Source organism: Sus scrofa, chromosome 1 (genome assembly GCF_000003025.6).
Source record: "Sus scrofa isolate TJ Tabasco breed Duroc chromosome 1, Sscrofa11.1, whole genome shotgun sequence".
NCBI lineage: Eukaryota > Metazoa > Chordata > Mammalia > Artiodactyla > Suidae > Sus > Sus scrofa.
The window spans coordinates 243,118,023-243,142,617 of NC_010443.5; the positions used below are offsets into that span (position 1 = coordinate 243,118,023).

The 24,595-nt window shown below is 40.2% G+C and overlaps 1 protein-coding gene across 1 annotated transcript; it reads right to left on the reverse strand.

Annotated features, from left to right (window-relative positions):
• ALDOB (aldolase, fructose-bisphosphate B) lies at positions 9,848-23,482 on the reverse strand. Its single transcript, XM_021066854.1, has 9 exons — positions 23,332-23,482; positions 18,728-18,849; positions 17,701-17,912; positions 16,402-16,456; positions 15,293-15,453; positions 14,445-14,528; positions 13,548-13,722; positions 12,931-13,130; positions 9,848-10,663 (listed from the first exon to the last, which is right to left on the reverse strand). Exons 2-9 carry the CDS (start codon positions 18,837-18,839, stop codon positions 10,568-10,570), a joined length of 1,095 nt encoding a protein of 364 aa, XP_020922513.1. The 5' UTR covers positions 18,840-18,849; positions 23,332-23,482; the 3' UTR covers positions 9,848-10,567.

Consider the following 24,595-nt stretch of genomic DNA (forward strand, 5'->3'; position numbering starts at 1 on the left):
TTGTTCTACCTCTGACTAATTACCTTTTTGGATATAGTTCATTTAAGTTCAAGTTCTTTAGTTTCTGAGTATAGAATTCCAAATCACCAGCATTCCGTAATTCTAACGTCCTAGTAGTTTAAGCAAAAGACCTCACTTTCTTCTATACCTTCAACATTCTAAAGATCGCCTCCACACTCCCTCTTCCCATCTCTGACTGGTGTATGAGCAAATGATGTCATGGTTACCATATAATTAGCTTTTCAGAATAGTTTTTAGCTCAATGAAAAGTACAAAAAGTAACTGATACTGCACTTAATTTTTCAATAAAATTCTCTTACCCCGAATCTCCATTTTACTTATTCTGCTCCAGTGCTTCCCCAGTCTAGGTAGGTCACAACTAATAATGAGGTTCTTAGACCCATTCTCAGTGTTTTGAAAACCCTAATGCAAAGTGTGTGTTTTTGCTGCATGCACACTAAAACATTGCTTTGCTTTATGCTGAAATTGCATTGCTGCATGTATGTCTATCTTACTGAGCAGAAGTTCTAGCTGTTGACCTCATTATAATTTGGGGCCATGGATATATGAGATATTTCTACTAAAAGTAAATAATTTTTAACATCTTTGAATGTAAATCTGGAGCAACAGCTTCAAACCCCAGTATCAATGAAACAATTCTTGTCTATATGTACAATTCATTGGCTCATAAGAACACCTAGTCAAAAAGGAGTTTGGGTTTATTTATTTTTCTTTTTACAACTCCTGCATTATATGTAAGTTCCCAGGCTAAGGGTCAAATCAGAGCTGCAGTTGAGGCCTGTGCCACAACCATAGCAACACCAGATCCAAGCCGCATCTGTGACCTATGCCACAGCTTTTGACAATTCTGGATCCTTAACCCACTGAGTGCAGGAAGGTATTGAACCCAAGTTCTCACAGAGATGATGTCAGGTCCTTAACCCACTGATCTACAACAGAAACTCCTGGTGGGTTGTAGGCTTTTTTTTTTTTTTTTTTTTTTTTTTAGCTCTGTAACATTCACTGCTCTTTTCCACAAAAATGACAGAAATCTGCAGAGGGCTCTAGAGAGAGATATGACGCTCCTAGAAGAGAAGGGAAGGAGAAAGTTAAATCAAGAGGAGATGATGCTTAAGATGAGACTAAAAGTTGAGTACTAGGAGAGAGTAATCCTGTCTGAAGACGGAGTTGTGAGAGGACCTGATAGCAAGAGTGAACTCTGGTTCAGTCCGGTTACTTGGTGATGAGAATATGGCAAAAGGGGAGGCTGCCCATAAACAAGAGTTGTCATGCTAAAGAGATAGGACTGTATTCGGTCTAAAGTTCTGTAGTAACATTTTCCTTATATTTAATTAAGACATGCGCAAGAAAAGGATGTTTTAAGTGTATGCTTCAGTGGATTTTCAGAACTGAACACCTATATGACTGGCAACTAGTTTAAAAAATACTGCTAGTACCCCAGATTTTTCACTTGTGTACCTTTCCAAGTACTGCACATACAACACACATCTTGTGATGCCTACATTTTAACTCAAGAGATCGCGTGGCTGTGAATAGGAATGAAAAGACTGGTTCTTGACCTTTCTTAGATTTGGGGACCTTATCCTCACAAAACTGTACAAAGGGCTCAAGGGCCCGTGATTTCCATGTTAATTAACTTCAAGAGTCTCAGAGCAGTATAATTGAGAGACAGTGGTATTTTTAATGCAGTGGGAATGAAAGAAGGAGATAAATGAGAAATATAGAGTAAAACTTGATTGATAATTGGATGAGGAAAGTAAAGAGGAGTAAGATTCAAGGTGAGTTTGGCTGGTTGGGGCTCTTACTCACTAAGGGGTAGAGGGGGATAAAGGTGTACCTGCTGTGGAGTGAAGAGAATAATAAAGTTTTGGGGCATGTAATGTTTGGTCTATCTGTGAGACAGTAGAGATGTCAGAAGGAAATTGGAGAGGTGGATATGGTACACAGGGAAGATCCGGTTAGAAATTCATTTAGGAATTCACCAGTGTTTAAATACAAAAATAAAGATTTTTTTTTTTTTTAATGGCTACACCTGCGGCATATGGAAATTCCTAGGCTAGGGGGTGAAATCAGAGCTGCAGCAACACCAGATCCCAGCCACATCTTCAACCTGTACTGCAGTTTACTGCAACACTGGCTCCTTAACCCACTGAGTTAGGCCAGGGATTGAACCCACATCTTCACAGAGGCAACACTGGGTCATTAACCCACTGAGCCATAACAGGAACTCCCTGAATCAAGATTTAAAGAAAGAATAAAGCAAGAAAAGAAATCCAGAGGTCCACTCTTGTTTAGTGGGTGGGCAAGATTCAAAGGAAACTGGGAGGAGCAGCCAGAAGTATTGAAGGAGTTCCCTGGTGGACTAGCATTAGGGATTCAGCATTGTCACCGCTGTGGCTTGGGTTACTGCCATAGCTCAGGTGCAATATCTGGCCCAGGAATTTCTGCATGCTGTGGGCACAGCCCAAAGTAAATAAAAATTTTAAACTATCAAAAACCCACTACATAGTGGTAACTGCTATAGGAAAGTAACCTGGAAGAGTGTGGCAGAGACATCAAGGAAGGGTTGAAGAGTGTCCTTTAGATTGGATTACTAGAAAGTCATTAATAAGTTCTACAAGAGCAGCTTTTGAAATTGGGAAGAGCCAGTTTTCAGGGGTTTAACTAGTGTCTGAAGAGTGTAGATCGTCATTCCCAAATATTATCAATTCATGGTGAAAAGTTTACTCTCTACATTCAAATGGTAAGAAAATATGGTATCTTTGTAAAAAGGCTAAATTGATTAAAGACCTTAATCGTATTTATTCTGAAATAATGCCTCTCTTTTTATTTATTTTTTGTTATTATTATTATTGTTATTGTTATTATTATTACATTTTTAGGGTTGCATCTGCGGCATTTGGAAGTTCCCAGGCTAGGGATCAAATCAGGGCTACAGCTGCCAACCTATGCCACAGCCACAGCAATGCCAGATCTGAGCTGCGTCTGCAACCTACAGCACAGCTCACAGCAACAATGGATTCCCCCCGTCACCTGCTCACTGAGCGGGGCTGGGGATTAAACCCGCATCCTCATGTATTTGTTGTATTTGTTTCTTCTGCCCCACAATAGGAAACTCCCAATGCCTCTCTTTTAAAATAAAGAAGTCCTTTATGAAATAATAGTATTTTTAAGGGATGGTCTGTTGAATTTATGTTCTTTCAAAAAAAATGGCAGCCCAATTATCAATTTTACTGGTCTATAAAAGGGAATAAAAAGTAGACTATGAATATAAAGAGGTATATAGATTGAGCTTAAAGAGAAAATTGAGTATTTTTCCATTCGGAAGAGATACCCAGTTGAGGGAGAAGCTGAAGATAAAGAGGAGCAGGTAGAAATTAATTGAATTATTGGCTAAGAAAAAGTGAATCTTAGCGCTAATGGTAAGATTTACTATTCCTCGTCTTTGGGAGAAAAGCGATAGAGGACAGATTTAGTGTCTGGTTAGAGGAAGGGGAAGAAACAGAATGCACTTGAGATGACATTTAAAAAAAATAGTCAAATTCTTGTTTTCAAAAAGGCAGGGAAGGAAGAGGGACAGCCACCATGAAGGGTAGGGGCAAGAACCTTGTCAATAGTAAAAATTTGCAGTAGCAATTAGGGACAATGGACGAGAGAACCAAGCAAAAACTTGGTGAGAGCATGTAGGGTTTCATTTAGGGCCCAGCTGAAATAAGACTGAGCTTTTAATGGCATTAGTCAAATTCCTTGTGGGAATGAAATAATTTTGAAAGAAAATTAGGTTGAAGAAGATGAAGCAAAATATTAGTTAGTAGATGTTTCTGGGTTCTTCAAAGAAACAGAACTAATAAACCAATAGGATGGATGGAGGGAGAAAGAGAGAGAGAATAGAACTGGCTCTTGTGATTTTTGAGACTAAGTCCCATGATATGCCATTCATAACTTGGAGAACCATGAAAGCCAATAGTAAAAATCAATCTGAGTCCAAAGGGGCCCAAGAACCAGGAGAACTGATGTCCAAGGACAGGAGAAGAGGAATGCCCTGCTTGGGCAGATAGCAAATTTGCCTTTCTACACCTTTTTGTTTGATTCTGGCCCTCAACAAACTGGATGATACACACAGCATTGTTAAACTCAGGCGAAAGATTTAAATGCAGAAACACCCTTGCAGACACACGGAAAATACTGTTTAGCTGACATAACTTAGCCCAATCGAGTTAAAACATAAAATAAACCATTACGGTAGATAACAGTTTTTTTTTTTTTTTTTTTTTCAGCCATGTCCATGGCATCTGGAAGTTCCTGGGCCAAGGACTGAACCCACACCACTGCAGCAACTCAGGCTGCTCTAGTGACAATGCCACATCCTTAACCTGCTGCACCACAAGAGAATCCCATAACAGTTTAAAATGAGCAACTGAAAGAAGTCTTTTCTGGAAAAACAAAATTGGAAATTACTGTAATACTCCATTTCTCTGAAATTTTGATGAATGAGGACTTTCGCTTTCATCTGTCTTCCTAAGGGAGGACGTCATCAGCAAATCTAGGGGCAAACACAGCAGACTCGGGCATATTTGCTTGCAGAGTAAATTTCAACTCTTTTTTTAAAAAAAATCTTTTTGACATAACTCAATCATTTTTACAGTTATTGTTCCTAACTGGTATTTATTATCCTTCACCTTCCTTGTCTACCTCCTTCAAAAAATGTTCTGTGGCCTTGGGTATGGTGGGGGTGGGTTGATTGGCTTCTTTTTAATTAAGGTCATCTCTATAATAATTATGCATGACAGATAGAAAAAGGACAGGTAAATTTACTTCACTGCAAAAAGTATACAAGTTCAGTAATGTGTATTTTTAAAATATCTGCCAGGTGCTATGTTAATCCTATAAATACTGCATAGTTGCATTGAGCTGTCCTTTACCCTCAAAAATACTTTAAGGAGGGAATAATATAAGTCATAAGTATTCCATAGCATAAAGACTGGGGGAAAAATCACCCAGCTTACCAAAACACCAAGTTTTAATACATTTTGCAAAAATAAAACATAGTTTGTATCTTTGCCTGTGCTATTTCCAGTCCAGGAGCCATGTTCTCAAGAAGCTACTTCTCATATCAGTCTAATAGCTAAGATAAACCTCTGTATTACATAACAGTCATTGTGTTCCTGGAACCAAGATGTGTACTCTGACTTCTCTGACATGTAAATTCCTCCAGGGCAAAAGCAGGGCAGGGCAGGAAAAGTTGGAAGTGGCTGCATAAAGATGTCTTGTCCTTGGATATCTTAAGAAGGCAGAATAGATTTCTCTGACATCTGGGACCTTGAGCTATAGCCTAACCCTGGTTGTTGTGAACAGCCAGAAGAAATAGTACTATGTTTAAGAGATGCTCTATATTTCACTGTGCCACCATACTCAAAGAGCTGAGTCTATACTTGTGTGTAAGCCCTTTTTTTTTGTTTTTGACTTTTCAGGGCCGCACTCATAGCATATGGAAGTTCCCAGGCTAGGGGTGGAATCAGAGCCACAGATGCCGGCCTACACCATAGCCACAGCAAAGCAGGATCTGAACCGTGTGTTCAACCTACACCACAGCTCACAGCAACACCAGATCCTTAACTCACTGAGCAAGGCCAGGGATTGAACTGGTGCCCTCATGGATCCTAGCTGGGTTCATTAACTGCTGAGCCATGATGGGAACTCCAGCCTCTTTTTGAATTTTCATTTGTCCCAATGCTTGCCTCTCAAGTTGCAATAAAACAGAGGGTATTAGGATGGTAAATAGCTATACTACATAAAAAGAGTTTGGTGGTATTGTTTTCCCCAGTCTAAAGATGTCATGTCCATTCACCAATTTCCACCTCCAAGAGGCAAGGCCCTATGTTGGATTGCTATTGTGCATACGTAGCTGACTCCCAGTTTCCCCCCAATCTTTGGCATTCTAAAAGCTAATTTTCAGCAATACCCTTTTACTGTGTGATTCCCTGCTCAAAAATTATTCACATGTCCCTCTTTCTCATTACTTTAAGGCAAGACAATTTGTAATATCCCTGCCCAATCTCCTCTCCCCCTCCCCTATGCTACTCGACTTGGCCTCACCATTTTAATTTCCCACAATTTCCTCAAAATATACAACCTGTACTCTAGTCAGGACACAGTTCATCCTCACTTCCACAAGTACTTCTGCCATTCTTTAAGAGCCAAATGACAGAGATGAAAATATAACATTTATTCATGATTTAAGTATCCAGCACTGTACGTAAAATATTGCTAACCTCACAACAACCCTATTTTACAGATGAGGAAACTGAGGCTCAAGATCCCAAGAGCATATAATTTGCAATAAACTGTCTGTAATTCCTCCCACTCCTTTGATTTTAGCACCTCACCTATACCACTGCAATTTACCACATTACTCGGTACCAATTTGTTTACTAACTGTATCCTTACTTCCTCATCTCAGTGGTAAGGATACAGGGACCATGTAGTATCTTTATAGCATCAAGCACACAGTAGTGCTAAATGAATACTTGTTGACTGATTTTTATATATGTCTACATATATCGACACCCAGTACTGAGTGTTAGACTATTTCTGGAGCCTTGGGGCAGAATGTGTTATAGTCAAAAAACATCATATTTATTTGAGTAATTTAAAAAAAAGAACTGTAACTGACTGAGTTTTGCCATTACCACTGTCTCTTAATTCATCTTCTCTAGAAATAGGCTTAGGGAATTCATAGCACTACATGAGCACTCTGAACTCTATTGAGCATAGATTGTTCATCTATTACCATAGAAGCATGACAGATATTGTTCTCAAGACAGGTTTACAATTCTTTATCCAAGAGCTTTAGAGGCATATACGTTTTGGAAATCAGCATTTTTCATATTTTAGAGAGAAAATACAGTGTTTACACTATATATTGTGTAAATTCCTCTACAGCATCTGAGTCAGCACTTACAGTCAGAAACATCTCTGCTTCCCATCAAGTAGAATCAATATGACAACCTTGAATCAGGTTTTGCCACCAAATAATTTTCTCCAAACTTGCAAGAAAAGTTTTGCATTTTAGAGCTTTTTGTATTTCAGCATTGTGGATATGGGATTTTGAACATGTGATTGAGATGCATTAACTCATTTAACCTCTGAATAATTTGTGATACTATTCTCTATTTTGAAGATGAAGAAACTGAACCACAGAAGGGTTGTGTTAGGTGTCCAAGGTCACATGGCTAGGAAGTGGCAGAGCAGCATTTGAACCTTGACTGACACCAGAACCTGTGCTTTTCACCACCAGGAGTACTGCCTCCTGAGAGAACTCTGAAAATCACACTAGCCTAAGTCGCACCTACTGGTTATGTGACCTTGAACGATGTTATCAGTACACTAGATGCCAGTTTCCTCCACTGTTGCTATGGGTGAAACATAGATGTCAGCTGGAGATTTTTACCCCAGGACAGCTAGACCAGATGGTCTCAAAGTCCCACTCTCTGCCTTGCCTAAAGCCTGATCCAAGATTTCTGAAAGTTTCTAGAGGCTTATGTTCTGTCAGAGTTGGCTTCTGCTTCTGCTAAATCAATTCACATTATGAATCATGAATTGTTTCAGTTTCTTATTTTTGTAAAGGACAATGTGGACTCATGTGAAACCTAATTATTCCTCTCAAGAAGACAAATACATTTAGAATAGGTTCAATCCCTGGCCCAGGGCAGTGGGTAAAGGATCTGATATTGCTGCAGCTGCAGTGTGGGTCACAGCTTTAGCTGGGATTTGATCCCTGGCCCAGGAACTTCCATGTGCCAACAGGTGTGGCCCCCCCCGCAAAAAAAAGACAAATATATTTAGATTTCTTGATATTTCTCCCTTCTCGAGTCTTGTAGTCAATACCCCACAATTTCACACTGCCTTGCTTCCTCCGGCCTTCTCTCTTTCCCTCCTTTCTTATTTCTTCCTTTCCCCTCACTCATTTCTCTGTCCCTTCACTTCCTTTTATCCTTCTTCCTCTTCAGAGCAAAACCAAATTCCTTTTTTTTCCTCCCATCATTTAGTAATTTTTTTATGGCCTGGGCTTTTGTTACTCGTGCCTTCAAGGTATGATCTTCTTCTAATGAATTATCAAAGTGTTTTCTCTAGCAAAGGTAGTTCCTTTTCCAAGAATTCCTTCTCTTTTGTCATTCTGTGTTGTCCAACCTTAGATGCCATGCCTTCCTTTCTGCACTCAGCCGTACTGACAGACTCTCCTCTCTGCTTCCCAATGCCTAGTCAATGGCATTTGTGCTTCTTGCTCAGCTACTTAATTATCTGGTATGCAAACATCATGGCTACCCTAAAGCTGAAACTTCTTTTAATTACTTTCGTGCCCAGTAACAGGTTTTATTTTTATTAAGTGTTCAATAACTGCTAGAATAAATCTGACAGCGTACCCAAAGCTAGGATATAATTAGTATATTCACTCAGTGATCGTATAGTTAATAGGAAGTCTGTAGCCTATTAACACTTATCTTCATATTACTGTGAGGAAAGGAATTTACCCGCTTTGAGATTTCAAAGACAACTGTAGTGCTTTAGTCAGGAAAATACATGAGATTATAGCCAGGGAAAATGCATTATACAAATCCTCATCCCCGCCCCCAAGAAATGTAATTCAGCCTTGACCAAAAGACATCAATAATTCATTCTTGATTATAAATTCATGCTCAACTCATAAATGAGAATCTAAGCTGTTTCTTTATAACTTTGGACCAGTGATGCTAAATAAGCTCTAGATAAAAATTTTCTGGCATAAGAGCTTTGTCACCTCAGGTGTTACAAACACTTAGGACAAATTAGCACATCAACTACTTGCTGATTTCAGTGAATGAGCGCAATAAAAAATGTAAAAGACCTATATATAGCTGTGGTGGCAGAGGTATTGAACACTACCTGTCACCCTACCCTTTCCTTCCTCCCTGGCCATGTAATCCATTATACAAGAAAGAGACCTGAAACCTAATCTCTCAACTCTATTCCCAATCTCTATATGTATGACCATCAGCAAATAATTTAATTGCTCTAGGCTTGGTTTTATCATCTGTAAAATGAAAGCCTCAGGTTAAATGACCTCTAATCTAGGTGTGAATTGCTTGTATGAATATATAGTAGTTTTTTAGAAAAGGAAATAAACATGCAAAAGTTGTAGAAGCTCGTAATAAGTAAAAATCTCCCCTCTGTCCCACTCCCAGGCCTTTCTCCTTTAAACTAATTCTCTTATCCCTCTAAATCATTTGCTTATGTATCATTTAGTGTCATTTATCTTATTTTTCAATAGTATCATTTATCTTATAAATGAGTAGTAGTATCATTTATCTTATTTTTCAAGACAAAGAATTTAGTTTACTACCTTCTATATTTTAATTATGGGTATGAATATTTTAATGACATATCCATTTCCTTTGTTGCTTTAATAGACATAAAGCACTATCTCTTTATCCATCAATTTCAGGTAGTATCTTGACTCCTTTCTAGGTAAATTAGTGTTGCTTTTGCTTTCCTCCACTTCTCTTCCCCTTGAATTTCCCAGACTCTATCAGTTAAATTATTATTTTTCCCACTAAAATCATTACTTTCATATTGTCCAAAGTTATAATGTTTAAATTCTTCCTTGTAACTACATTTGTTTTTAATGCTTTTTCTATATATTAATTCTGAAAATTGGAATCCAATAAAGTATAACTATGTAAATATTATTTATTGCAAAACTAGGTAGTGTGCTTGGATGTGTAGAGGAAGGTGGAGTCCTGTGTCACCAAATCTGGGCCACTTGAAGAAGAATGCTGTGCTCCAAGCATCAAAGTCACAGTGATTTTTTATTATACTCCACATGTTGTTTGAAATCATTTTACATTGTAGCTTGCTTCATATTTTGAATGGCTTTCATTTCTAAAAGACCTCAACCTTGGTAGTTCTAAGACTTGGCTAGAGTGTGAGCATCCGTGTTTTTAAATTTTGCCAGGTTATTCCAAGGAGTAACCAAAGTTGAGGATAGACCACTAACGTCAGGTATGCCTAGTAGAGTCAAAGGTAATGGAATATATTAAGCATTTTTAAAGCAAGAGCAGAAAGTAAAACCTAATACAAACTGAATGCTTGTAGAACATTTTATTTCTTTTTTGGTTGCAGCTGTCTCCTTCATAACCTACTGCTAAAATTGCTTAATGAGACACACTTCTCTGCACTCAGCTTAAGAGGTATTTCATTGGTTATTTGGATGGAGAGCTTATTTTGTTTTAAAGTCTGTTCTTAGATGGATGCTCTGGGGCATGGAGAGTTGGAAGTGTTGTAGGGAAACCACTGTGTGAAATTTCATCAGATTCTTGATATCCAGATCTATGTTTCAATAACTGATTTTTTTTTCTTTGTGTCTAAGAACTTAACATGCATTGTGTTTCCAGTAGTTCCAGTCTAATTTTAGCTACTGTCCAGGTTCAGCTGAAAGGCTGTTGTTCCCTTTCAGCCCTCCTACCAAGATACCTACAAGCCTGAGAGAGAGGCTGGTTGGCCTCAGGTTCTAGTAGGTATAGCAGGCTGTGAAGAGCGACTGAGTGGAAGCAGCACCAGAAGAGCCCGTGTGAACATACTGTCCTTTGGCTGCCTGGCAGTTAGCCTAGAAAACAAGTGTGAGAGGAGACACATTAGAGCAACCTTTGCTTGATCCTATTTGCTTCTTATTTGAAACCAGCTACATCTTCATGTGGATTTTTTTGTCTATACAATGCTTTTGCTAAACATTGCTGCTGATACCATCCCTTTCCTTCCATAATACGTTACTTCTTTGTTTCATCCCAGTTTTCTAAGCATTTCTCAGGCAAGCCTGAGGTTTGTGTCAGTTACTGTTGGGAAGGTTTCTTTTTAGTACCAACAACATTGCAAGAACAGTACTAGAAATTAAAGTGGAGAAACTACTCATATAGTGATAAGGAAATGGAAATTTCAATCCCAGTGTGGAAAAGCTTGGAATAGCTGTTGAAATAGCCTGTTAGAGAACTGACCAGACATATCGCCAAGCATCAGGCAGGTGCAGCTAAAGCTTCACTATAGCAAAAATGAATTTTTAAAAACAAATTTATATTTGTCCAGAAGAATATGTAATTTGTAATGTAGTTGTTATCGTAATATCATTTGATCCCCCGTGCAAATTCCAATTAAAGGTGAGTTCAGAATTATGAAACCTGTGATAATATTCAAATGCTATTCAGCAGTACCACATCTTTAAGTCACTGTTGCTATTTTCTGATCTCTCCAGGACTTATTTCTAAATCTACAGTGATTTTCAAAATTAGGTTTCCTGGACCTAAGCATTTATTAGAAATGGAAACTCTCGAGTTTGACTCCAGACTCAGTGGCTGGGTTCAGTCACCTGCATTTTTAACAGCCCTTCAGGTGATTTGGATGCATGCTCAGGCTTGGACACCACGGTTCCAGAGGATAAACTCAGCATCTCTTCTTTTGTGTGGATGGCCCTTCTGAATCTTACTTTTAACAATTCCTCCACATATTAGCTATACTGTCCCACCTCATCAGCCCCAAACCAACACAGCCATATCCACCATCATCACAAAAGCATTATCTCTAAAATCTCACATCTCTCTTAGGCCTCTGAGATGATTTCTTTAGCTTCTCTTGGGCCTTCCTTTCCTTTAGTGCCTCATCATCAGACTTCTGCCTATACCTGATTCCTTTCCAGGCTCCTCTGTCACCAGCAAGCTGAATAAGGCTACCGCTCAAATCTAGTACTCTTCCAGCTTCCTATTAAACTTTTACTTTTCAACTCTGCTCTTTCCCATTAAGGTTGATATGAATCTTCCTGCATGCTTAAGAGAACTGTTAGGAAAATTTAGGATCTAAGTTAATGTACCCATTTCAGCTGCACCTTGCTTGATGCTTGGCCATAAGCTTTGGTCAATTTCCTAGCAAACTACTCCAACAGCTATTCCAATTCCTCCCTGTAAAGACTGAAATCTCCATCACCTTATCACTCTCAACAGATGCGCTCACCTATAATCAGTGATCAACCACAGCATCTCTCTGTCTCTACAGACCTGATTTCAAACCCATTCTGTTTCTTTTTTTCTATCTCTTCCCTCCTTTCTATGACCAATTCTGCCACTTGTATTTAATATTTAGTCTCATGCAGTCCTGTTTCCTTTTTTTGTCCTCTCCTAATCTTTAGTGTCTCCTCTGGCTCCTTCTGTTTTAAACATGCCAAGCTCTCTCCTATTTGGCTAAATGTTAAGCTTCCTGAGGCAGTGGCTGTGTCTGCTTTGTTCACCCCAGTCCTTGGCTCACAGTAGGTATTCAAAAAGGATTGTACTCAGTGAATGAGACTTTTGTCCTCATTTCTCCTGGTAACCTTTCTGGGTCTTTTCCTGACGCACATCTTGAATAGATATGTTTCCTATACTGAACCTGTTTTGTTGAGGGTCACTGTTATGCCCCTCACACCAATAACAGCCTCTTCTCTGTCCTTATTTTTAACCTCTTTGTAGCATGTTATAACTGACCTCTTGAAACCTGATTCTGTTTGTTCCCAGAATCTTTCGTTCATCTTAATATATTATTGCTACTTGTCTCGGTGACTTCTCTTCTTCATCTTTCCAAAATGAAAGGTGTCCCAGGTTCATTTCTTGGCCCTCTCATCTTCCCTCAAAGTAGCTCTGTGGAAATTGTCCTTTAAACTAGCATCATCATTTATATTCCCAATGTGGATAATTCAAAACTCTTTCCAGCATCAACCTTCCTACTAAGCTGTAATGCTACATTTTCAAATGCCTAGAAGACACTCTGGAGATACTTCATGGCCTGAAGAAAGCAATGAGAGCCGGACCCCAAGGATCCACTTGATCGAGTAGATAATAGGTAGTAATTTCTTACCAGAGCCCGCTTCATAAAAGCCTCCTGGGTTGCCTTCTTGTTTGCAGCCTTGCCACCCCAGGCAGCCAGTGCACTGGCCTGCAGGGCCCGTCCATAAGAGAAACTTAGTTTCCAGGGCTTTGGTAGAGGACAAAGGTTGATAGCATTGAGGTTGAGAGTAGCATCTTCTTCACTCATGCCACCGGATAAAAAGCAGATGCCTGGAAGGAGAGAAGCCATTCCAATCTACTAGTCCCAGCTATGTACCCCGCTTGAAAAAGCAAGCAAGGAGACTTTAAAAAAAAATGTAATGTCTCAATCTTTTCTCCACTTGATTTGCATAGGACTTGGTTGGAGAAATCAGTTTGCCTTTGCTGAGGCTAGTTGGGCTAAGGAGAGAAGGGCTTTAGTAAATAAGAAGGCAGTGAAGTGTTGAGGAAACCAGTGGACTGTGTGCATTTGGACAGACTCAAGATACATGATATCACGGAATTTGAGAGGAGGTGCTGGCTGCCTGTGAGGTGGCAGAGGTGTGTTTCATGGATAAAAGCAGACTCCCAGACTAATGCAAATTCTTATGGCACTCCTTCAAAGCATAAGGACTAAGACCTCAAGTTATAGAAGAAAGAAAAGCTTACCAGGAACAGCTGCAGGAACAGTACGGTACAGGGCTGTGACGGTGGCCATTGCCACTTGCTCTGGAGTATACTTCTTGGTGCAGGCATGTCCAGCAGTCACCATGTTGGGCTTCAACAGAGTGCCCTCCAAATAAACATGATGGTCATTCAGAGCCTTGTAGACAGCAGCCAGGACCTGAAGGACAAGAAATCCCAAAAGTGAAATCCAGAGCCAGCCATAGAATCACCTAACCTTAACATTTGTACACTGCCAGGGAAGCAGGATGAAGGAATTCCCATGTGTTGCTTGGCCAAAGCTTCTGAACCAGCCCCTAGACCTAGTCAGGGTAATTCAATGCAAACCACAGCTACTGAGCACAGCCAAGTTGGCCTGTCTCCACTGTCCTTCCTCTAACCACTCAATGCATAGACTACTGGCATAGATCTAGTTCCTAAACGTCCTTTTTCTTTCCCAATAGTCCCTTTGGTGAAGTGGGCCTTCCTTGATTTAGTTAGCTGGGGCCACCTAAATTGGCTTCCATTCTCCATCCCCAGATATACTGTGGCTAATTTAGAAAGTCACAGGAGGAAAAAAATTTCTAATTACATTTTCTCATGGGAGACTCATTTTATTCTAAAATTTCTTGAACTCAGGTACAAAAAGATATACATATGACTTGTTCCAGGGCCCACCCCTGGGAACATGGATGCTCAAACCCTAGTCTTGGTAATGCAGATGCTGTGCTTCTTCCACCAAAAAATGTGGAAGGTTTGATAATACCTCCATACCTCCTCAATGCTACATAATAATTATAACTGCAGAATACTTCATATGCAACATGATATATGTTACGTAACAACTGTTACTTAAAAACAGATTTTTCAATGGGCATTTGGCCCTTTATATTGAAGACTTACCTTCTCAGTAACATACTGGCAGTGTTCCATGTCATGGTCTCCATCAGGAATTACCTCTGGTTCAACAATGGGTACCAGCCCATTCTAAGAAGGAAAAAGAAGGGGAGAGAATGAAGCTCTGCTCACTGGGATCTTTTCTTTAAAAAGATATTTAAAAGTTGGAACTGATATAAAATTAAAGCCCTTATGGAGAAATATATAGGTGACTTAAAGGCAATGAAAAGAAATTTAATAGGATGTCTAATGAGCATTTGTGGCTTACCCAGAAAAGAAGAGTGAGGGGAAAAAAAGCTTTCCTGGAAATGGATAAAATAAATGCAAACTTTTAATTTATATATCTTATTCTAGAGATGATTCTAGCCACCTCAGAACCTAGCTATCATCCTTTTAGGGCAGTCAGGCTTAAATCACCCATAAATATGCCTCTTGTACGGATTAATTAATAAATTGAAACAGTGTTTAGCATCAAGCTACCATCCTCTAAGAAATTATTTGTATTGGTAATAGATCAGAGCTGCCCCTTTGAGCTAGGGACTTAAAAGGATCATGTCCTTGGACATGATTAGGCATCGACGAGCAAATGCCCTGGCCTCAAGAGCCTGTTGCTTTTAAGACTTGGCTTACAGTGCTACAGCAAAGAGCTGCAGTTGATGGTATTTGCCTTTTGAACTCATAGCTGGCTAGTGGAACCAAATATTTCCCCATCACACAAAGCTTAAGTCGTGAAAAATGCCCTCAAGATATACTGCTGAGAGAAGAGGAAGGATCATATGCAGTTACTGCAAAATTAGAAAGATGGACTCTGAAGAAAGCCTTCTGCTTTTTAGCCCAGGGGGAAGGAAGAGCACCTGCTGACAGATGCTGGCATAGCGGGCCAGGGCATTGGCATTTTCCTGGATAGCAAGGTGGGATGGACACTGCTTGTCAATTCTCAGCACCGCACGCCACTTCCCAAAGTCAACACCATCTTTCTTATACTGAGCACAGCGTTCAGAAAGGCCATCAAGCCCTGCAAGTCACAAGAGAGAGAAAGGCTTATTTGTCCCTCATTCCCGGATCTCCGGGACTGATAAACTGAAGGAGTTTACCCTTGGCTTAGCTTTCAGTCACAGAGCTTGAGGACCCAAAACATCCAGGCAAAAATCATGAATCCCAATAGTGAGCCAAAAGACCTGAGTTTAATAAATATGGCTTTGATGTACATGCTGGATACTTTGTAAGAAGAATAAAGGTAAGTAATATTTATTTTGTACTTACTACATGCCAAGCATGATTCTAGGCATTTTGCACATCTAATTTCATTTCATTATCATAACAACTCCAATAACTGTTGTACTATCACAACCTAATAGTTGTATCCTACAACTTTCATGGTTGTATACTCATTTTACAGATTCGGAAACTGAGACTCCAAGAGGGTAAGTGATTTCACCATGTCTGCATAGCCCAAGAGTAATAGAGCTGGGATTCAAATTCGGCTTAGCTAACCCATGCTATGGTTTATACTTGTCTACTTGGGCAGTGATATACCTTGCAAAATTATCTAAGTAGTAAGTGATGGAAACAGGATTTAAACCCAAGTGTGACTGATGCCATAGCTTGGGATCTTGCCTCTCTACTGTTGCTGAATTTTTCTCTAAAATAATACTCAGAGGTACAGAGTATCTTCTCTGTGCAAAGTACTGTGGTAAGTACTTTATATATATTGTATAATTTAATCCCTACTATTATTCTGCAAAGTAGATACTATTATCTCATTTTAGCAAATACTCAGAACATTTAAGTCACTAGCCTGAGGACAGACAGTTATTAAACAGAGGAGCTGGGATCACAGAGCAGGTGTGTGACTCTAAAACCAGTATGATATTCATATTTTGTTTTCTCTCACTCACTTCTTTGCTTGCCTTCATTTCTGGCATATATTAGCATGATTCATATCAGTGGGCAATCTTCTTACCTTGAATGGTAGTTTCTTTGTTTGTTCCTGCAAGGGGAGCTCCTCCTTGGTCTAACTGTGAATATAAATAATTAACAAGTAATTAGCAGGTGTCAGTTGTCTTAGTAAAATACAAGCAGAGCCCCTGGTGCTAATAGTTCTCATCTTTCACAAACAAAGGAGTTGAATTAGGAAGGTGTATTAGACATTGAGGGGACACAATTCAGTCCAAAGAAAAAGGAGTTACCTAGAAGGAACAATGCAGGAGTGTCAACCCTAAGAGGATGGACAGTATGGAAAGCACAGGCCTGGAGCTTGGGAAGTAAATGATCTGATAGGATCTGGGATACAGAGGGTCAGTATAAAAGTGGCTTCCCTTAAATTATTTATTTATGTATTCAAGAGACATTTATTAAGTACCTGTACATCCCAAGTGCTATTATAGGAGATACCAAGCTATTATAGGAGATAAAAAGAATAAGGATGCAGCCTTTACCCTCAACACAGCAGATGCTAAGAGGCAGACAGTCTGGGCTTGAACTGGCTCCAATTTTGCCTTCCTTGTAATTCTGTTTTCTCACCTCATCTCTAAAATAGGGATAATAACTGAGTCTACTTCCAGAGGTTGTGAAGAGGAGTGAACAAGTGCTTGGAGATGTAAGCGCTCAACAAGTACTAAGGATCACTCTTGAGAAGTTCACGCAGTTTTGAAAGACTTAATTACAGCAGAACAGTAAGTGCTTTAACCATAATAGCTATCACAGACTAAATAATAATGACATGACAGGAACTGTTTTTAAAGCTCATGACATCCTTATAAGAACCTAATGAGGTAGGTGCTATCACTTCCATTTTAGAAATGAGAAACTTGGAATTCCTGTCGTGGCTCAGCAGTTAACGAATCCAACTAGTATCCATGAGTACTCAGGTTCGATCCCTGGCCTTGAGCTGTGGTGCGGGTCACAGACATGGCTTGGATCCCACGTTGCTGTGGCTGTGGCGTAGGCCACCGTCTACAGCTCCTGTTTGACCCCTAGCCTAGGAACCTCCATATGCCGTGAGTACAGCCCTACAAAGACAAAAGAAAAAAAAAAAAAGAAAAGAGGAAATTGAGATACAAAGAGATTAATACCTTGTAGAGAAATGGTTGAGAGAAGTGGGTATCGGAAGAGTCTAGAACAGGATCTGGTCCTCAGTGGGAAGGTGATGAGGGAAAGGAGTGAGAACAGCAACTCGATGAGAATGTTCCGAGCACTGGCCCTGCCCAGGCCACTGTGCTGGGAGTGTGGCTGCAGTGAGGCTGAAGCAAAATGTATTCACCTTGATTCCCAGCACGATCCCCTTTTCCTTGAGGATGTCTCTGAACAGCTTTCCCTGGCTGTCCTTCTGGTAGAGAGTCTCGTGGAAAAGGATCACACCCCCGATGCTCTGGTTGATGGAGTTGTCCACAGTGAAGAGGATTTCTCGGAACTGCCGGCGGTTCTCTTCTGTGTTCTCCACCTTGATCCTCTGCAGGCGGTTCCCCATGGTGCCTATGTGGGTGGGGGTGAGGAGGGGGAGAAGGCAACATAAGGAGCCAGGGTTTCCCTGCCACTCTCCCCTACACCAGCCAGTGACCTCACCAGCATGGACGGCAACGCTGTTTCACCCAGATTGTCAGAGCCCCTGCTTCTTTTTTTGTCTCCCCAGAGAAAGGATGTCAGGATGTCAGGATGTCAGGATGCTGGTGAGGAAGTACATGAGCTGGGCGTGTCAGGGTCAGGGTGGGAGCCATCATGGTATCCAAGTGGGGCTGTAAGGCCCTCAGGCAGGTCTAGCTCTCCCCTGGTCCAGCCCTGATCTGACTGGATGTGCAGACAGTGGAAGCAGGGGGGAAGGGTCCTGACTTCTCTGGCTTCTATTGTTATATGGTGGGCTGTGGTGTCCTACCGCAGCTTTCCTTTGTGCCATTCTGAGCTGCTCTCAGCCACAAGCTCTTCCCTGTTCCCGATATGGACACTTCCCTTCTCTCCCTGCCCTTGCCTCGGCTGGCTTTATAGTGACATCTCAGGGGCAGCGGGGGCCTCATCCTGCTTACTGACCTCCTGGCCTTATTACCACTTGGATTCAAATGATCCCCGGCGAGAGGCCTTAAAATGGAAGGCCTGAGCCTGTTCACTTGGTTTTCAGAAATCTGCCTTCTAGAGTGAAAATACTCAAAAGTCTATGCTTACTGAATATTCTGCTCCCACTCCTCTGCATATAAACCTTTACTTCCTTTGAGAGGAAAGATAATACAATTATCAAGTTGGCTTTGCTAAGTGTAGAGGCAAAAGTATACTCATTGTGTGATGCCTCCAGCACTTACCCACAGACTCATCTGCAGCCAGAATCCCCTTCCCATTGGCAACAATGCGCTGGGCAATTTCTGAGAGCTCCTTCCTCTGTTCTGGGGTGAGAGCTGGAAATTGATGGGCCATGGTGATAAGTCTGGAAAAGAAGCAGGAGAGTCAGTTATGAACAGAATGGTGGTGTCACTCACATGGATTCATGACCAAGACAGCAGGTGTGCAGAAAAGCCCCACAGGCCCCTCTGACATTTCTGGCCTGTTTCCACAACTGGTTAAACAAATGAGGTCTGTTTTCTTTTATCTTCCCCTGGGCCTAAGTAGTTGCAATTAGCCATAACGGATGAAGGTGGAATGCCAAATTTCATGGTGACCCTAAACAGAATGCCTTCCAGGAAAGCATCAGGATCACTGATCCTGAGACTGAACCAGCTAATACGTGATCCACTTCAATCTTACATATAGAAGGCAGAACAGTAATTGACTATTCTCTGATCTGTGGATTCCTGGTCATCAGGTGCTCTAGATGGCTAGAAGCCAGAACAGTGAGACTTTCAGCCTCTGTGGCCATTCCTCACTTTGCTCTATAAGCATATAATCCCACTAGAATATTCAGCCCTCAGAGGATTTGGGAGGAAAAACCATTACTTGGTCTTAAATTTAACCTCCCTTCAGCTTTGGGACATAGAGGGAGGGTGAAGTATGTCACCTTTTTCTTAAATTCAACCACCTATGAGATCATTTGGGGCAGATGGGGAGATTTTTCCATAAATGCCTCTGGGATAGAGGTTCTATAGTTTTAAGGATGCCATGTCATATGTTGATTCCTGCTCCAGTAATTCTCAGTTTCACTGCTTTAGCAGGAAAGACTCTGGCTCCAAGATCCCCTACCAAAGCAACCTCCTCATCTGAATGGGATCATTTCCCCTGGGTGGTTGCCACATTGGGCTCATCCTGAAGATGCATGCTTACAGGGCTCTCATCTCAGACATCAGAAAGCATGGTTTCACATAGGTTGGATTATCAAAGAAAAAAATGGTAGTGAAGTTTATCTCGAGCAATTTCCTATCCAATCCTGTGGCCTCCTCCTTTCCCCAGTCTCCTCTCCTTTCATATACTCACATTCAGGGTAGATCCCCTGTGTCTGCTTTCTACTTCCTGGAAGATAAGGGATTCCTCAGTTCTCATTTGATTCACTAACCAAAGAGGTAACCAGAACAGCTCTTATCTTCATTAATTAATGAACTAGCTAAGACTTGAAGAAGTTAATGGCTTGCCAAGGTCCCAGCTAGGACGAGGCAGAGTTCCCACCCAGTTCTGTTTCTCATGCCAAATCAATCTCTTCACATATTCTGCATCCTCTCAAGGCAGGCTCTCAGTATTCTGTCCTTTGAGATGAGACGTCAATGGATACTGAACTAATCCCTGAGAAGGTATAATGGATGGCCCTCTTACTGTGGCTACTCTCACTTAGCCCCAAGGAATGGAACCACAGTTCTGTCACTGGAGTACCAAAACAGGCTAGTGGGCAATGATCTCTAAAGGAGATAATTTTCCAAGGTCCCTCACATCCCACCCACCTGAAGACAGTGTTTCCTCTGTTTATATATTAGTTCCTAAATTGCAGTCAGGAACTGTTAGCTTTGGACCTAATTTCCAGATCGCCATGGCAGATAAAAGCCAACCTGAGATTGGTAACCTTCAAGCTCAAGTGCCAATTTTCTGTCTCAGGTTAGATATTTGCACAAAGAAGTTGAAGACTACCAAAAAATAAAGATGTTTCCTTAATGAAACAAAAGGAAAACATAGCCCAATAGTAGCAAATGATCACTTATTGCCAAGTACTCTGCTAACTGCTTTACATACACTATAAAATTTATTTCTCACAATAATCTCAAAAGGCAACTGGGCTTCCTCCCTCCCCAATCTGTGCCCTGCCATATAATAGAAAAGAAAAGAATATAAGAGTTTATTTTCCCAAGGACAAATAGCTAATAAGGGACAAATAGCTAATAAGGCACAAATCTGTGATAAGGGTAAGTACTCCTTCTTTCAAGGAAAAGAGTGAGATTGGCCAAAGGAATTGGTTTTTGGATGACTCTAATGTCCTTGATGACACCCTCAGAGTACCCCAAATCCTTGGGCTGTGGATCATACCCACACTTTACCAATTCATAAATATCTGAGTCACATAGAAGTAGACCAGACAGGCCTGAGTTCAAGGACCAGCTCTTCCTCTTCCTCACAGGAATCATAAGCAAGTTGGTAACTTCTCCGAGTCTTAGTTTACTATGGATTAAAGAATCATGAAATCTGCTCTGGTTGTTTAATTGCCAAATGGATCAAATGTGACCAATGTGAATAAAATGTTAGTATGCTACTCATTGTAGCTGCTCAAAATACATGTGTTGAATCACATGATAAACATGAAGATGCTTTATAATGCATTATGAAAATGTGAGGTATTTCTCTTTTTCAATTTTTAAAATTAAATTTTAAAATTGCCTAAGGGACTTCCACATTTTTGCTTACTATCAAGGTATTTTCTTTAGTCTCAGTGTGCTGCCTTAACCAGAAAAAACTCAACCAGTGTGCTGGCTCAACCAGAAAAAAGCAGAGAAAAGGTCAAATCGAACAAGGCTGTTTATGGGAAGTTAAACTTCTACAGAGGGGTTAAAGTTCTGTACCACATCAGCACAAATGTTGCTTCTCTGTTAATCATAAAACAGGGTCACAGGCCAATGTTCACCCCTGAAAGACAGGAGGCCATCTGGGAGTGGGTAATGATAGAGAATGATTTCTGTGGCCCTAAGCTTCTGCTTACTGAGGTCTCAAGACAACTTTTTAAAACTATGATTTGAAGTTGTTCATATTGTATTATTAAGATAAAAAAAGAAAGTTTCAGAAAAGTGTGTAATACATAATATAACTCTTTTTTAAGTTAAAAAAAAATTGGTATACACACATATTGTGTGTGGGTTCATATAAGCAAAGAATAACCACACTGGGGTTGCTTCTGGGAAATGGAATGGAGTGGGGTGATTCTCACATTTCTCTTTATGGATTTTTGTAATGTTTGATTTCTCAGTGAATAAGTTTATACATTAAATTATTGATGATACATAATATATTAAAGGTAATATATGTGCAAATCTGGGAGAAGGATATGAGTATGAACATATATGAAGACAGAAAAACAGAGCTACAAGTAGACTCAAAGATATCTGTATCAATTCTGATAACTTTAGAGATGAGCAAATTGAGGCCCTAGAAGAATGTCTGATGCCCCTTCTAAGTTGTGATATTTTAGAATTGTAAATCACATCCTACTGGTTTATAACTTAGAATTCTTTTTTCTAGTCTTTCTTCAGCAGAATAACAGATGAAACCCTACAGTATAGTTCTTTCTGCCTTCTTTGAAGAGGTTCTGTGAAAAGATAATTTGTAAAACAATCACTATTTTATCTCCTGGAGAAATATAAGGAAGTAGAGAATCCAGTTGCTTCTCCACACACAAGGCAGATGGATTTTCAAGAAGACCTGAGGGACTTATTCATTGAAAGCCTATGACTGTAGGGCATTTCACAGCACTTTTACATAGATATGCAGGAAGATTCCCACAGTTTTGTTATGCATCCAGTGCTATGGTAACAAGTGCAATGAGATAATCTAGAACAGCCTCATCCCTGGTACCTTTGAATATACATGAAGCAGCTCAGAAAGAGACTTGAGTGTTGCTCTTTCCTCAAAACTGGCATGTAACCCAAAGGAACTCCTAGGTTTACAGCAACTACACTCCATTCTCTACCCCAGAACCTCAGATCTAGCTTGGGCCTGGGTGGTCCCCAGATGTGCTTTGGCTAAAGTGATGGTGGTGGCAGAGCTGGAGCCCCTGCTGGATCCACATTGGCTCATGGAACCTGGGTAATTATTTAAACAGAAGTTTATTTTAAAGACAACATATCCTCACAATTTGCCTATTCTTCTGATAGTAGAACAAATGCACCAAAATACATCAGCAGCCTTTGATTCCAAATATCTTAAGCTGTAGGATCTTCAGAGTGGGAAATGTTATAGAAAGTATCAAAACAGGTAAAGGTTTGACAATTAATAATCAAATGATAAGGATGCCATGTGTTGTCTGTTCCATTTTCTCATTTAAGCAGTGAGTGGATACAAAGGGCAAAAAGGCCAGGAGTTCATTTCTAGGACAAAGAAACTTCAGTGCTGGTAGAAGAGTATGAAGAAAATGACCTAAGGTGCTACATATGTACATTCTCATAGGAATAAGCAGTTGTTATGGGGAGAGTAAGAATGAAAAAGAATCTTAAACACTGATTAGAACATAACCAGATAGGAGTATGCAAGCTGTTCTCCCTAAGCCAAAGACTCAGAAGAGCCCTCATAAAGGTAACACTGGTAAATGGCATTATTCATGAGCATTTTGCTACCAAAGAGGCAGGGGAGTTAGAGATAAAACACTCACTTCAGCAGATCATCACATTTTCAGACACTATCAAGTTTTTCCTGAAAATGAAAGCAAACATTCCCCTCTCTGTGCTTAGTGCTATCACTAAGCCCTCAGTCCTGGTGCAGTTCTGGTAGACAACGAAGTTCTACTTACAGTTTGGGAAAGGAGAGTCCTCCTAGATCTCAGAAGCTGTGGATAAGGCAGCAGCTGCCAAATAGGATGAATCTTGGGCAACACGCAGTTTTTATAGGCTACTCATCAGAGCTTTTTTTTTTTTTTTTTTTTTTTAAAAAAAAAAAAAAAACCTTTACCCTCCCCTTCTCACCTTAGTCTGGTAGGGAGGTGTTTAACTAATAACTCTGATTGGCTCATAAACCGCCAATCCTTCCAATCGTGCTCACACATTGTTTGTACTCACAGAATGTTAAAGCTGTAAGGGACGTGTGTAGACCTTGTAGTTCTTAATCCAGACTCTTCATGGCACAGGAGAGGACGCAGAGACCAAGAGGACTGGGGGATTCCCTTCAGTCACGCAGTGAATGAATGACCAGGCTCTGGAGCCCACCAAGGAAGACTGGGAAGCGTGTCAGCTTAGCTCCAGCACCTACTACATACATGACCTTGGTCAGGGATTTGTTACTTCTTTAAGCCTTAATTTCCTCCTCTGTAAAGTGGGGTCTGAACGTCAACAGAGCACCAAATGATTCTGTAAAGTGCCTGCATACAGCAGGCATTCAAAGGTCCTGCCCAGTCCCCCGAAACCATGTTGGGTTCCCTGATATTTTTAATGCCAGAATACGCTGTCTTTTAATCTAGTCTCATTCTCTCTCAATCTGTACCTTATTGTCTTTAAAGGTGATGAAAACTAGAAAAAACCTCAAAGTGATTGATGTAAGCAATCAGCTTCCATAGTTACAGCACTGTCTGGGTACAAGTTCATTCTACAGGTTTTTTTTTTTTTTTTTCCTCTCTGAGAATTAAACAAAAATCTAATTCAAGAGAAGGCAAAAAAAAAAAAAAAATTGTGTATGTTTCCCAAGGCAAATAACGAAAGAGGCAAATACAATTTATAGGGAAATCTAAAAATAATGGAATATCTATGATCACAGGAAAGCATACATTTTCAGGAACATATTCCTTTGGAATAACATAAAATATGAGCAAAAAACCTAAAAAATCAAAGTGCTCTATGGTACAGAGTGTAACACTATAATGAATGAAATATCAATAAAAATGAAGAAAAACACAGTGGTCAACTGAGTTGTCTAAGAATTTAGGCTCAGACGGTTTCTAAAAGTGAAGAATGTTGGAAATTGAATGTGATATTGAAGGAGACTGAAATATTTAAAACACAAAATTGAGGCTCAGTTGTCTAGGATGTTTGGCCAAGCCTGTCCTAAGGATAACTGAGCGCCAG

Bases quoted from the DNA above. Each gene is read 5' to 3' on its own strand.
- ALDOB (XM_021066854.1), bottom strand. From the start codon at position 18,839: ATGGCCCATCAATTTCCAGCTCTCACCCCAGAACAGAGGAAGGAGCTC. The intron at 13,723-14,444 runs GTAAGTCTTCAA...CTTGTCCTTCAG, and splicing joins GCCAGTATGTTACTGAGAAG to GTCCTGGCTGCTGTCTACAA. The intron at 10,664-12,930 runs GTAAGAAATTAC...CTTGTTTTCTAG, and splicing joins CTTTTATGAAGCGGGCTCTG to GCTAACTGCCAGGCAGCCAA.